The 15,295-nt window shown below is 38.7% G+C and overlaps 1 protein-coding gene across 1 annotated transcript in view; it reads right to left on the bottom strand.

Moving 5' to 3' along the window:
* Positions 1-642: 642 nt before the first annotated feature.
* The window catches only part of LOC138626849 (Na(+)/H(+) exchange regulatory cofactor NHE-RF1-like), a 30,047-nt gene continuing 15,394 nt past the window's right edge, over positions 643-15,295 (bottom strand). The window contains exons 2-6 of the mRNA XM_069708807.1: positions 13,581-13,751; positions 7,797-7,950; positions 7,612-7,658; positions 1,518-1,622; positions 643-1,430 (exon numbers count right to left, since the gene is read on the bottom strand). Of these exons, the coding sequence (XP_069564908.1) occupies positions 1,269-1,430; positions 1,518-1,622; positions 7,612-7,658; positions 7,797-7,950; positions 13,581-13,751 (639 nt within the window). The 3' untranslated portion in view covers positions 643-1,268. The remainder of the gene's footprint in view (positions 1,431-1,517; positions 1,623-7,611; positions 7,659-7,796; positions 7,951-13,580; positions 13,752-15,295) is intronic.

A 15,295-nucleotide genomic window follows, 5' to 3' on the forward strand; every position in this document is an offset into this window, starting at 1 on the left:
TGTTCTTCTTCTCCTCCTTCTGTTGTTTATTTGTGGTTGGCAAACAGCTTGGAGGTGCATTACTGCTGGTAGTAATGCATTACTAAGAAGGGCAGGTAAAAACAAGGGGAATAAGACAAAGCAATTTTTGCATTATCTATTAAATTGTTTTAATGTATTCATGATTTTTTTAAAATGTGAAAGCCATGACCCAGACTTAGTAGCTATGAGGCAGTGGCTAATTCACACATCCAGCAGACGCAGAGCAATATTCTGTTACCTGAATAAATATTTCACTGTTTATCAGCTGGTTGCAAATTGTTAGCCATGTGCATTGTTGGAGACTAACTTGTTACATATAATGGAGTTACATGATTAAATTACCCAAATAATGAATTGTCATCAGTTACTGTGAGAAATATGTAGTCAAATTAAAGTTACTAACAAAACATTTGGTGATTACAAAGGGGTTACATGTGAATATATTATTTTCTTTAAAAAGCATATATGTAGAATATAACATTCATACTGCTGCTATTTTCGCAGAGTAATAAGTACATCCTGCATATTTCTGCCAAAGCCCAAATGTAGATCAGGCCAGCTTCTAAATTCAAGCCATTTCAACAGAAAGTAGGAACTACACTTTCCTCAAGTCAGTCAATATAAAATGTTGCTCTTAAATCATTTATTCATTTATGTACAATCTTTAACAACATGAAAAAAGAATCTGTCATTTCTTTGAATCAGATATCGGGACAGAAACCCCAGAGGAAAAGATGACTGGACAGACATGGAAGATACCAGAGCTTATATTATTCTAAAGCTTCACAACTCATTCAACAAGCTTAAGACTTTATAAGACAAAGACTTGTGCTGGTGGTTCATTCAGATAGTAATGAGAGAAAATTAACTTGATTTTATCCTATATTTCAAGATATTTATCAAAATCTACATTTCCTATTATTCTCCTTTTAATCTGAGAGACTGTATATCACTAGTACAACGTTCTTCTCTTTTTAATATATCAATATTAATTATTATGTGTGATGCTGACATTACAACTATCATTATAACATGAAAGACAGAAAGATGGTACAATCCCAATTAGAACAACAACAACAAATCATCATATAACACTGTTTAACATGGGAGTTTAAAATAAGCTGTGTCTTTTGTAGGCATTGTGAGAGTAGACATGCAGAGACCAGAGGATGATTATCTCTGAATTCTCCACTGGAGGGCAGCACAGGGCAGTCAGAAGACAACAGACATGACAACGATGATGTTGTTTATAAGTTGCTGAACAGTTCATTCCTCTTGCTCCAGTTCATGGGCGGGGCTTTCTTGGCTGATCGCTTCTGATGGGCTCTTTCTCTGGCCTGGGCCAGTGACATGCCCAGTTCCAGGCTGGCGGCTCCCGGGGCCTGCTCGGGCTCCAGGCCCCTATCAACCTGGGAACACACACATATACATGATGATTATTCTCGCTGTGATGCAGAGCTTCAGGGGTATATCGCATATTTCAGCGCACATACTACCTCTGGAGGTGGGAAGCTGCTAGTTACTGCTGGCAGGGAGGCGTTGGATGAGGCGCTGGAGGCCGAAGAGCTGACTGACACTTTAGAATTCATCTTAGCCGCTACCTGTCAAGCACATACCACACACTGACCTTAAAGTTTCTGTTTATCCAAATGACTAAACAGCATACGCTCATATGGGAGCCATTTTTCAGCCCCTCCTCAGAAGTAATCACACCTGAAAACACCTTCAGCTCAAAAAATAGTAAATAGCAGTATTTACTATTTTTCCAGGAGATTTGTATTTCTTCCTCCTGCATTTCATCAGCTAAATGTGAAATTCAGCCTGTGTGGTAAGATGGAGGAGGTGGAAGATGTTTTGGTTGTTATGGAAACATATATATATATATAGACCTATTTAAGAACCAATAAGATAATAATAACTAATTAAAATCATCAGGACTGTTGTAGTGTCAGGTAAAGCATTACAGCTGTTTTCTTTTCAGCCCTGTGTTTACAACTTGTCAAATTGATGCTGGTATCCAGAATTAGCTATTACCAGTCCCTAACGTACCAATGGAAGTCCAGACAAGTATCACTTGACTTGATGTGATGAAAACCTAAAAATGTGATGATTCTGACATGATTTTGGTCTGTTTGCCTCTAGTTTTTAGTTTGTGCCCTGTGTCACTTCCACCCATCAGAGCTCCTCTGTCTGTGGTTGCATTGGAATAGTGCATTTCACTCAGGAAGGTTCCTAACTGAGTGAAACAACCCCGAAGTATATAAGTGGAATATTAAGATCTGTTTTTCTAAAAATGCATAGGAAAGGTACCTTTCCTTTCATATCTCCTTCAGCAGGATGCACCGGACCGTCCCTCATTAAATATATGGACAGTTTTCCATGCCAGTATATTGTGCATTGGCCTATGGTTGTGTTCCAATAACAAATTTGACCTCTTAAATCAATAACAGCCTAAATGGAGCTTTGCAGTAGTTCAGTCGGGCACAGAGTCTGTCACGAGCCCCCTTTTCTGTCCAATCATCCAAGACTCCAGTCCACCCTTCCCAATTAGTGTGCTTTATAACTGTGCCAGTGTCCATTCATTCTCATCACTCTGCGCTCTCTATACTGCTTCTCAACAGAACTGCTGCCAATCTCCCCCATGGCCCCACCATCTCCTACATAAACAAAATGTTTTCTTTGTTCATATCCATGTCCATTCATTCAAATGAGGGTAGGTGCCAAAATTCTGATGAAAATAAGGTCTCAATTCTAATCTTCTTAGACCTAAACACAGCTTTTGTTACAATATCCTTATCAATCGTCAGAAAAAGTTGGTCTGTCTGATAGTCTGTTTTAAACTAGTTCAAAATATTCAAAACGTATTATGTCAGCATTGGAGATCATGTGTTTAAGAAACATGGCAGCTGCTTTGGGGTTATTGTGCTTTGTTATTTTTTATTTTACTTGCTGCCACTTGGTGACATCATTAAAGAGCATAATGCTTGTTTCTAAAGTTATGCAGATGACACACAACTGTACATCACTGCTAAACCAGACGAGGATGCAGCTATGCGCTCCAGCAAAAAATGTTTTATGGCAATAAATAAATGGATGAGTAAAAGGAGTCCATCTTCTTAACATTGAAGTTTCATCTGGCAGACCCATGTCAGTAGTCAGAAGTGCAGTCGGATTTTTCTTTGTACCACAATTGTCTTTTCTTAAATTCCTATGAATTCTCCTTCACTTCTTACCTTGACATCATAACGCTTTCAACTGAGGCCAAGAAAAGTGTTTGGGAAAGGATTTAGGATGTCATTTTTGTTTTACTTTCCACTTGGTCTCTGCCTGCCACTCTCACCTCACCTTGAGCTCACAGCTTCAGAATTTTTTTTGAAACTTTTTTAAATTTCAGAATGAGCATATATTTTTCATAAACATTTAAACATTTGATATGTTGTCTTTTGTCTATTTTTTGGAAATGGGGTTGTTTGTACACAGTGCCTTATCAGGAATTTCTTTCCTTCTTAATGTGTTTGAGACGATCATTTGTGTTGTCGAGGTGTTTTATACAGCAAATAGCCCTATTCAACTACTACAGTAATCCATGTTATGACAAAAACTGCAGAGGAATGGCAATCCATCATAACTTTGAGGCATGAATGTGAGTCAGTCTGGGACATTTCAAGAACTTGGGAGAGTTTCTTCAAAGTGCAGTCACCAAAACCATCAAACACTTTAATAAAACTGGCTCTGCTGAGAACCGGTCTTAGAGAGTGAGACCAAGAGCTCCCTCTGCTACAGTGGATAAGTTCATTAGAGTTACCAAACAAGGAAATCACCAGTTAACATGATTTCAGTTTAGAGCTCAGGAGACAAATCCCAACATGAATTATTGGGTGGTGACTGTAGCAATTCCACTATAAAGAACTGAAATCACGGCTTAGGGAAACCAAAAAGCAGAAGGCGAACTAGAAGAGACACAAAGGACATAAGACCTGAACACTGGTCTGATGAGTCCAAGATCTTTGTATTTTTGAGAAGCAGAAATAGTGAATGGATGATATTTGTATTTGTGGTTCCCACTGTGAGACATAGAGGAAGAACTGTGACAGTGTAGGGGGAACCTTATTGGTGATATTGTCAGAGATTAATTCAGAACACAAAAATGAATACTTTAACTGTAAAGCAAATGAGAGTTGAGGTGTTTTCCAGTAGGGGGTAGCAGACTGTGCAGCTTTAAAGACATTCTCATCTTATTATTTATAGACATTCTGACTCTACCAAGAAATCTCTGTTTGCATGTATGTACTAACATTTATTTGTCCTTTGCATGTCTCGACAACCATTCGTCTCATCTGCTTCAAACTTGGTGAGTGTATTCGAGATCCTGCTGTAAATACAATATGTTTTCATATTTACAATAAAATATAAATAAGAACCAATAAGTATGACTATTGATAAAGAATCAAACTGATAAGAGTATGGATAAGATAAAATAAAAAATAAATAAAAAATAAAAAAGTTTTAATGTTACCCATCCCTACAACTGCCTTCTGATGTAAAAAAATTCTATGAAAATGCATAATTTTTTGGTCAGATATCTGTTGCCTACCTGTCCCGCTCTCCCTCCTCCCCCACCCACAACCCCAACACCCAAGCCTTCCAGAAGCCAAGTCCTTTAAACAGCAATAGCACAAGCCAGTCATGCTGCCTATTTTGAATGGTAACTTATGTTTGGTTTTTTCAACGCAACACGTTTTTTTTTAATATTAATGAACTTTAATAAACAGGCAGCCGACGCTCTATGCAGCAGCAGATGACGGAGTCACACCGTGCAGCCGCAGTTCCAGAGAGCGTGTCTTCACCTACGTCCACAGGGAGCCATTCTCAAGAAAGTGTGTGGCAGATGGTCAAAATATTAACACGCATCCCTCCTCTTGATCTGCAGTGTGACTCACTTTTTGTATGACAAATTGGCTCCCAATTTGGAGGCTCTTCTAAAAATAACTTCAGGCTTCTGTAAGTGGTTTTGGACAAATACTTCAATATGCTGCATACAAGAGAACCTGTGGTTAATTCAGACAGTAGTATTTTGTTTTACTAATGATGATTAAACCTCTTTAGTACAGAGTTTATCTGATCGGGAGTGTTTCAGGTAAATGGTTCGACCTGCTTTCAGGAGGCAAGAAGGTTCTGAGTTATTGTACATGAGGATAAATCAGACCCATCTGCTGATATGCACAAATTATCAAACACACACACACACACACACACACACACACACACACACACACACACACACACACACACACACACACACACACACACACACACACACACACACACACACACACACACACACACGTTTCAGATCAAAGATCACTGTGAGTATTTATGCTGAGTGCTGCATTATGTAATAGCTCGTGAATTTGTGAATGTTGAATGTTTTGCTGCAGGAGAGTAAAATCTCCCTACTTGTAAGAGTGTGTGAACAGCACTTGTTAGTTATCTCATTAGCATAATCCTCAAATTAAAGCCACTGCAATCCCATGATCCTCCAGGACACAAGAGGGAGAGTGGTGCGCTCTTGTTGCCATGGTGAATGGTCAGCCACAATGTCACCAGAGGGGCCAATCCACATTTCCCATCTTGTCTGTTTGTGTGTGTGTGTGTGTGTGTGTGTGTGTGTGTGTGTGTGTGTGTGTGTGTGTGTGTGTGTGTGTGTGTGTGTGTGTGTGTGTGTGTGTCTGGTGTGGGGGTTGGGGGAGGGGGTACTGCTGTTCTTTCCCACAGGAGAGTGTTTACTTTTGATAAACTCTGCCTGCAGTACCCGTGCTGTACTAATTAAAGGGGCATTCCACAGATTTTCACGGGCTGAGGAGCACTAAACCTGTGAAAACAGCTGCATGTCTTCCCTGAGAATTTGGACAATAACTTTTCATACAGTGGATGAGGCAAAGCTGCTGTCATTAACACTTTTTTTTTTTTCATTTGAACAGACAATGCAGTCAGTTGACATCTGCTGCTACAACTATTTTCCTGAAGGCACCTTCCCTTCCTCTTCCCTCTCTCTCTTGGTGTGTGTCTCCATAATTACAAACACTGTAAATAGTTAATCTGTGTCAACACAAAGTCAGTAATCAATAAAATGCAGAACTGAAAATCATTGCAAGACTCAGGGTTGGTGCCTTTTCACTTGAATGAAAATTGTTCACCTGGTGCATTAGTGCTTAACCCTCTGGCCACGCCTCTGGCTTCCTGCTCGGCCCAAAGACTTAACTTTGTGATGATGACCTATTTTTGTAGGCTCTGTTAAGGAATTATTAATATTAACCTTCATTGAAAGAGTAAAAGTACATTGTTTGCAGGTGGATGTGTTTACATGGTCTGCAGGGGATTTTTTTCTGTTGCAATACTGCAAATGACCACTGGGACAAATATGCAAATCTGTGTTGCGGTGCCGTCTTAGCTGCAAGCACAATAGCTGCAATAGCACCCTTTAAATGGGATTTTGCTGATGAATGTGCTGTTGTTAACTTGACTACCTCTGACCAACTGTCTGTAGAAAATCTGAATGGAGACTGAGTATGCATGACTTTCTTTGTTAAAGAACCTAGTCTGAGCTGAAGGAGGTACAAGTTCAACTCAAAATGGAAACCTCAAAATTGCAAATCAGCACAAGCGCTAAAACAAGCATCTCTTGCTCTTCACCAAAATACCACTGAGCTGGGTATCAAAATAGTGCCTCATGTTAATGATGTACATTTAGTACAGAAAAACACTGGGAGAGGTAAAGAGCAGAGGAGAAAGTCATGCTCCTGCAAACATTCGCCAGGAAGAAAAAAAATAGTAGTGTATGGTATCCCCTTTTCTTGTCACGGTTGTTTTTTTTATACTTAAATATTCTTTGTTTTTTGTTTTTACTGATGTAGCATTTTCAGAAAACCAAAATCAATTGAATGCATGCTGTTGAAGGCCTCGACTAATAGGCTATTCATTTGTTTTCAACAGTTTCTTGTGCTGACAATTTCATTTTCTATGTTTTGCATAGATCTTCCTTTTAAATGCAATATGTAAAGTGCTTTGAATTGCCTTTATACATCAAATATGTCAAGTATGAAGAGTTTTATCCTCTTCAATACTAAACAGTGGAACACATTTCATTCCACTGAACATACATTTTGGACATAATGTGATCTTCTATATTGTTTTACTATTTGACAAATGTTTGAAATACTGTGATTCTTTTTAAAAACAGTCACTGAGCACTAGAGTACAGAAAATACACGCTGCTACAAGTCAGATTTTTAGTCAGTAAAACGTTTTAAGAGTTTTACAGAGCAGTCGTGACAGGAAACATAAAAGCAGCCAAAGTGCAAACAACGTTGTCCAGAATTCCTAATCTACTTCCAGGAATATCCAGAGAGCATCAGTGGAGCTTTTTCCAGGCCACTGTCTGGAAGTGGTGTGTGTTTGTGTATGTGTGTGTGTGTGTGTGTGTGTGTGTGTGTGTGTGTGTGTGTGTGTGTGTGTGTGTGTGTGTGTGTGTGTGTGTGTGTGTGTGTGTGTGTGTGTGTGTGTGTGTGTGTGTGTCCATTGTCAGCTCACCTCCCCTTCCTCTGATGGTCTCTCTGACACAAGCTCAGGAAGAGGTCCTACACGGGCAAGAGAGGATGTGACAATCTCAGTTATTCCATATTTTCATCCATCAGTCAGCTCCAACTGTTTTTCTTGTCATCTTCTTCATTGTAACAGATTCACATATTAAAGTAAAAAGGCAGAATGTGTGGCACCAGTAATGTGGTCCTCAGTTGGAAGGACGTTGCATCTCCTGAAGAATTCCTCGGCCTCAGCATTGACCACCAGTAATCTGGTCTCATCGCCTCCAGCTTTGATGGCTGCCACCACCTCTGAGTGCTGCATGTCACCCACTGACAAACCGTTGACCTGAGGAGACAACAGAAGAAACTTAAGTCAGAACCTAAAACTTTTTCTTCTTTTTTTAAATCTGTCTCGATTTTTGGTTTAGCAGCACCTGTATGTATCTGTTGCACCAATTTCCTGCACTTAAGTATAGCATGTGTCACCTAGTTTATTTTACTGTATTTCTCAACACTTTTTGTACAAAGGGGGCACCTTGCAAATATTTTCATTGTCAAGTAACCTGCCAACTAATTGGTCAAATAATTGTTTACTCTACAAAGTGTCTGAAAAATGACATCACAATACCCTAAAGTATAAGCTGGTGTCATGACATCTGGTTTTATCCAAATAACAATCCAACTAAAACCACCAAAATATTTGGTTTATTTTGTTTAAGAGAGGCAAAACGATAGCAATTGTCACATACAACCATCATATGTTTGGCATTTCTGCTTGAAAATGACTTAAACAGAGTTCAAAATATTTCCAATTTCTTTTTTTTCATTCAACCAATCATGTAGCTCACCGATGGTTACCCCTCTAACCCTGTACTGTAATATAAACAACAAATTGTTTTGGGCCAACAGGTGCATAAAAGCTCAAAGGAACCTATTTTTGCACGGGCACAAACCGGATCTCAGTGTGCTTCCAACCAGCTTTTTCAGTGCTTGCATTAAGTTGCTATTTTTGTGGCTCAACATAAACTCCACTGCGCTCCAAAGAGGGGAATGGTGCAACAAAGGGTGTCTGGTACAGATACAATCGTGCTGTGCAATTTTGGTGTAATTTGTGAGGTGGAGTCATGCTTGTATTTCAACCAGCTCAAATCACATCGTAGGGCAACGCAGCAGACCAAGTGCTATTTTAATGGCTTTAGTGAGCAGAGCACACATGAACAGACATACAGTTTTGGTGGATGTCCTACGTATTTCATCCCACTTACAAAATGATCAAAACAAGATTGTTTAAATGCAACCTACTGATTCAGTTAATCTTATAAAACTAAGCTGACTCTTGACTATTGACTTGCATGTAAAACAGGCAGTTGGCACTTGTCATGACGCAGTAGCTAGTCTCAGGTATATAATATAAAAGACAACTTGGGTTAACTACAGATGACCTGCAATTAAATTACACATAAAGGGGTTACAGTTCAAAAGCGTTTTCACCTACTCATCTGGTTAAGTAATCTACCAGCCACGTAAGTTTACGGAGTGTGACGCCATGTTATTTATGCATTAAAGTTTAGGTGCAATTTACACACGAGAGCTCCGGCCATTTAATTTATGATTGGAAAGTAAATTAGGGACTCTCAAATTGTTCTTACTTTCTCAACATCATTCCAGCACCTGATTATAGTATAATGAATGAGTGTTCTTTGTTCACTTTGGCATTTATTGTGGCTGAGTGCAAATCGATCTGAAAGTTCTAATCCACGGTTCAGACCACACGACATCAGACAAATAATAGCCCAACCTGAAAGATGCAGTGCGTTGGGTACAACAATTGTTGACTTGATCCAGTATATCGTATCATACTGGACGACATCTTGGATGCCTTACGACATCCAGGCAAAGACACCAGAATGTCAGAATCTTTTTTCTTTACCGTGTCTTGCGTCACAATCATGAAATTGTATCCATCTTAACACAAATTTCCTGCAAACTGAACCTAGTATTATACAGTGTAAACTTACTTATATCAATAACATACTGACTAAGTGGGTAAAGGCAAACAATAGAACAGCAGGATAGTGTGGTTACTTCAGAAAATTTAATTTCTTTCCAACATTTCAGCCTTTATTACCAGGAAGAGTAAACACTTATGCATCAGTACGATATGACAATATCAAACATCTAAGACATATTGACATAATATCATTATGTTGTCAAGTCCTAGTGCAAAGTCTTACAAAAGAGCCCACATGGCAATTTTTACACATTTTAGATCCAAATTACAAATAAGGTGAACTATTCTTCCTGATTCCCTGTTTGTACTTACTTATTTTCATTAATTAACAAATTTCTAGTTCTATATTAGCTTGCATTGAACAGAATAAATGCCCGAGATTATGGATGATTTCCGTTTGAGCCTTGATTGTAAGCCCAAATAAACCACTCAGGTCTTGAAGAAATGACCGAAGATTTCCATTTAAGTTTTCTATTTATGGTTGAATGTCAGCTTGTAGAGAACAGGATATAAGGCTCATCTATAAGGTGCACTGTGATTTCTAAAGGGAACTTTGCAAGAATGTGTGTATGCGAACGGGTTTATAAATCCACATTTTTGTGTGTACACCAGTTTTAGCTGTTGCATACACTTTTAAAATCGATCCTCTATATACTGGCTATGCATGGCCCTCTATGCATGGCCCTCTATGTATGCCCCTCCCCAGAATTAAGCTGTTACCTCAATGCAAAACACCACAGACAGGTTGTTTTTCACAGGACAGAGTGAGAACATGAAGTTGTGCCAATCCCACATACAGTGAATGAAGGTCTTCCAGAAGACTCAAGAAGTACAACTTCATATTACTCAGACTGATTTCAAGATTATTGTGCAATTTAAATTGATTTATTTTATGTATTCATTTAGTTCTTATGTTTGAAATCATGTCATCTTTTGATCCTTTCATAATTAATTAGACCTTCTTACCTTTTATTTTCCTATATTTTACACACTTTGTGCTCCAAAAAAAAAAAATTCCTTTTCAACTCAGGGTGATTTTTACATCAACTATCAACATTCCTATCAACAACCCCCCCCCCACCCCCACCCCATCCCCCCCACACACAACTTGCTCTTGATATGGGTTTATATAAAATCCTCTCAATTCCTTAAATTAATTTTCTTTTCATTCATGATGAATGGAATAATATCTGACAGAAGAATAATGGTACCAGTGATGGAAAATCTTGAATAATGCCAGCATTACAGGGCGTAGTGTACGAGCACACTCCCAGACCTGGACCTAATCAAACACCTAGGAGATAAGTCACTGAGGAATTTCTGTGGGAGGAAGATCTGAGGTGGGAACACTGTCAGGAATCTCTCACTCTCCAGCTCCCACACTGACCGTGAACGTTAGCAGGTGGTACAGAACACTCTGCTGGTGACCTTTCATTTAAACTCCCTGCCCTGCACACAAAATTCACCAAATTTCTAACATTCCATGTTCTAAAATATAAATTTTAAATCTCCACAGTGTCCTCCTAGAAGCTTCTATCGCCATGTGAATACTGCATGTACAGTTTTCTCCTGCATGCGAGAAGAAGCCCTGCAGACTGTTCTAGCAGCCTGTAATTCAGCCAACAGACACGGTAAATGGATTACCTTTAACCCTGCCATGTTCAGCGTGGCCAGAAGGGCTGCTTGTAACGAATGCACAGTGAGGCAGGCCATGCAGATTTCCCCCTTACATCAAACATACATAAGCATGTGGAAGAACACACCTGTAAACATTTCACACATTGAACGCATTACATTTCATAGATTGGAGCCTCACACACTGCTAACACTTGGATTTAAATTGCCTGTTTGTGCACTGATGTAATAGGATTACAGTTGAATAATAGGATTACAGCTGATAGCAAGTGCGGGGTGATGTAACCAAAAACTTGTATCACTGTATTTTTTTAAGATTCATGTTGGTTTCACCGTATATAAATATAAAATTTGCCTTTATGAATGATTGGGGATTTATAGTGTATTCTACTGTTAGGAGTACATGACAACATGATAATGTCATCATGTAGTGTATATAGTTGTGTAAAAACTCAGTATGAATTGATTTCTTCCTTGACTTCTGCAAACCATTGCAATACATAGTTAGACATTTCTGTCCAGCCTATCTTTAAGCACTGCTACATGTGCCTTGCGTTTGTGTTCACTGGACAGAAGTGCTCATATCCCTGTTATGGCATAAGCAGATAACGACTACAGGAAAATAGAGCACAATGACTATTTGCTAACTAAACAAGACATTCCTCAAATCCAGCGTTTTAATCATTACTTTGAACATGTCTTTTATGACTGTCTCTGGCGAGACCGTGTCCTTGCAGGTGGATTGTTATTGCATTCATAATGTTGCTTCACTGCTTATTTCTCCCGTCACATTTAGGGCCTCAATAAAAAGCCACTTCAAGCAATCACTTCACTGTTTAACTGGTTGACAGCCTCAAATAATTAATAATTAATAATTAATAATTGTCTTCTTCTTCTTCTGGAGTAAGTTTCTATTGTTACCACTGCCAGTGGCTCAACAAACTCCAGAAGAATAGTCATTTGGTCTTCATTGGATTTTTTTTATAACTCAAAAATGTGCAAACAGAGGACACAGATCTCTTAGGTTTGTTCTTCTGGTGCATCTCTCTTTCTTCATGTATATCCCTCTTTTAGCATTCCTGAATTACTGTAATGAGTCATGCCTTTCCCAGCTGTTAACAAATTGCTATACTACCTGACTAGCTAGCTAATGTACCCAGCATGCTGTTCAGTTCAAAATGTTTGTGTGTCACAAATTGTTTGGCACCATGGTGTTTTTGCCCAGTCAAAATGAGTCATTTGTGGGTTATTAATTGTTATGGTTATACAGTTTTAACCATGAGTAAGAGGGGTACGCAAAGGTTATCCACAATAGCATGCGTCCAAGGTGAACTGAACACAAGTGGACAGCTAAAAGTACAGGTGTGAACCCAGGATGCATTGCGGATGCATTGAGATCCGATCTGCTAGGACCATATTCGGATGCGGTCTTGGACTCTTAAGGCCAAATTTAAGAACTGTTTACTCAACCGATGTCTTTTGCATAAGCAATTGAAATAAGATTCAATAGAATAGTATCCTGTGTGGTTCTGCTGAGTGCAGATTAACTGTACTGAAACTAGGAAAGATTTGCCTGCAAACTGAACATGTGGACTATAGTGAATAACTCAACGCTTGCTTCATTAAAAGCCTCCTCTGGGTTTAGGTTGTGGTTGTGCTCAATGGTTAGGGTTATGAATCGCAAACTTCAGGGATCAGATGTGAAAATATCTAGTAAATTCCCTAATTAACAGTACATTAAAATTAGGCTTGAGTGAGCAAGGATGTCACATTTTGTTAACTGGCCATTGCTTTGTCTCATCAGTCCCTTGAAGTGCTAGGGGCTGGCTCCAAAGCAAGAAATATTTTCCTCATGACATTATAGTGTAATTCACGAAAGTCACTCCTTCTGATCAGTGTTCTGGCAGTCCATCTGAAAAGAATTTCATAATTATTGTGATATTAGGTGACGTCACGGTGGGTGGCCACTTGCTGGAAACGCATGTGGAAATGCATGTCAGGTGTGAACAGATGTACCTGAAGCTGTCCACTTGTTATTGGGGACCACCCAGGACACACTTGAGAGCCAGGTATGAACAGAGTTTTAGTCCTATGAGTACGTAGTTTGCTGTCTATTTATGAAGTTTCAGGATTTGCTTCAGCGCTTCATATACCGTTGGCAGTGTTTGAAAAATTCAAATTGTACAGCAATTAAAAACCAGTATTCCAAATGAACCGGTGTACCATCCACCACAGGCACAAACAAAAATAAAACACACAAACAACTCTGACTGAGGGGCAATTTGAAAAAAATAACTAATCTAGAGAATGTAAAGAATAGGTGGGTGTACCTGGATGATCTTGTCCTGCGGTCTGAGGCCGGATCCATGGGCTGGAGAGTCCTCATCCACAGCTCTGATGAACTGGCCTGGTTTGGACTTCTCACTATGCAGATTAAAACCGTAGCCATTGGCACCCTTCTTAAGGTGGCAAAGACGAGGCCGCAGCTTGTCTGTCTTCTCCTGCAAACACACACACATACACACACACACACACACACACACACACACACACACACACACACACACACACACACACACACACACACACACACACACACACACACACACACACACACACACACACACACACACACATGGGTTCATTCAAAAGTGTAATATTTTACTGTCTCTTAGCATAAAATATTACTCCTTCATTCCTCTGTTGGCAACTGCAATTTCAGCCCTCTGATTTCAATGTTTCTATTCAACCCAGCTTGTGTTTTTACGAGGATTTCTGACTCCCAGGACCTCTGAAATATCTATTGAAGCCTGTCTCAGTCAGGAAAAGGACAAAAAACACTCAGCAAGTGAAAAATACGAGTTAGAAATTTAAAGGCATGAAATTAAAAGGAAATAATTCAGAATTGTGAAAGATTTGCCTGCAAAAAAGATTTTGCCTCCATTCCTACATAAATTGTCCTCTTCCAACTCAGTCCTCTCTCTCAGTTTATTCCAAAACAAACTGGTCAATCTGGGCATGGTGGACATTGGATTCTTCTTGGAGAAGCTCGAGGAGGTGAGCCAGAGTCACTGCAAATGTTGAACCGCAGCTAGCAGCTTATTTTTTTTTATGGAGAAGGCAATTACACTATATTTGTGTTTCCAGCAATAGATTTGTCAAAATGATATTAATGGAACAATAACAAAAAAAATTATATTAATGGACGAATATAAATATAAAGTCATAAAATAAACGTCTGTTGGGAAGTTGCTGTGGAGGATAGCTGCTAATCTGATTTGTGACCATGAAGACAGGCCAACGTCCTCTTGCTCAGAACTAGGATGTGGCTCTGGTGGCTGGAACACACAGGGCTGAACAAGTCCTATAAAAATGCTGGATTGGGCTTCCATTTTCCATTTTCTTCTTACTTGAGTAGGTGAGTCAGTGTTTTTAAGCAGACAGTACTGCTTATTTTCTCACAATTTTGAAATCTATTTGAATATGCTTGTCAATATTTTTCCATTATTTAAATTTGGCTGGTTGGTTAATAACCAATTCTTGTGTGGCGTGAAGAACTTAAAAAAACATTTGAAAATCTACTTCACATGCATTTAAGTATGAAACAATAAGAATTTCATAATAATTGTAATTTTTTAAAAATGATTTAAAGCTATGAAGCCCAAACTCTAACTTTTAAAGTCGTAAGAAGACAAAACTTTGACTCTTGTAAGATTAGGAGAGAGAATTAAAACGTTCATGATTTCAAACTCAAAAAGTAAACATTTTGATTAATTTCCCTTTTTTAACATAAAAAGTCATATTTTCATTCTAATTTATCTTTTCATTTAGTATATAGACTAGTTTTGAATTAAGAATTTTCAAATTTCAGAAAAATATTGACACAAATTTGACTTGAAATTAAAGCCACAAAGCAAATTTCAATTCAGCATAGGAAATAGTGAGTATTGAGAGTACATAGATATAAACCGACTTCTTACTTAGTGTTTAGATCAGAGGGTGTACTGGCTAATTGTGTCATTGTCATATGGCTTTCTGAAGCATG

The sequence above is a fragment of the Brachyistius frenatus genome, unplaced genomic scaffold (genome assembly GCF_029030835.1).
Source record: "Brachyistius frenatus isolate BFR_SWC_R1_liver_20210118 unplaced genomic scaffold, ASM2903083v1 Contig_78, whole genome shotgun sequence".
Taxonomy (NCBI): Eukaryota; Metazoa; Chordata; class Actinopteri; family Embiotocidae; genus Brachyistius; species Brachyistius frenatus.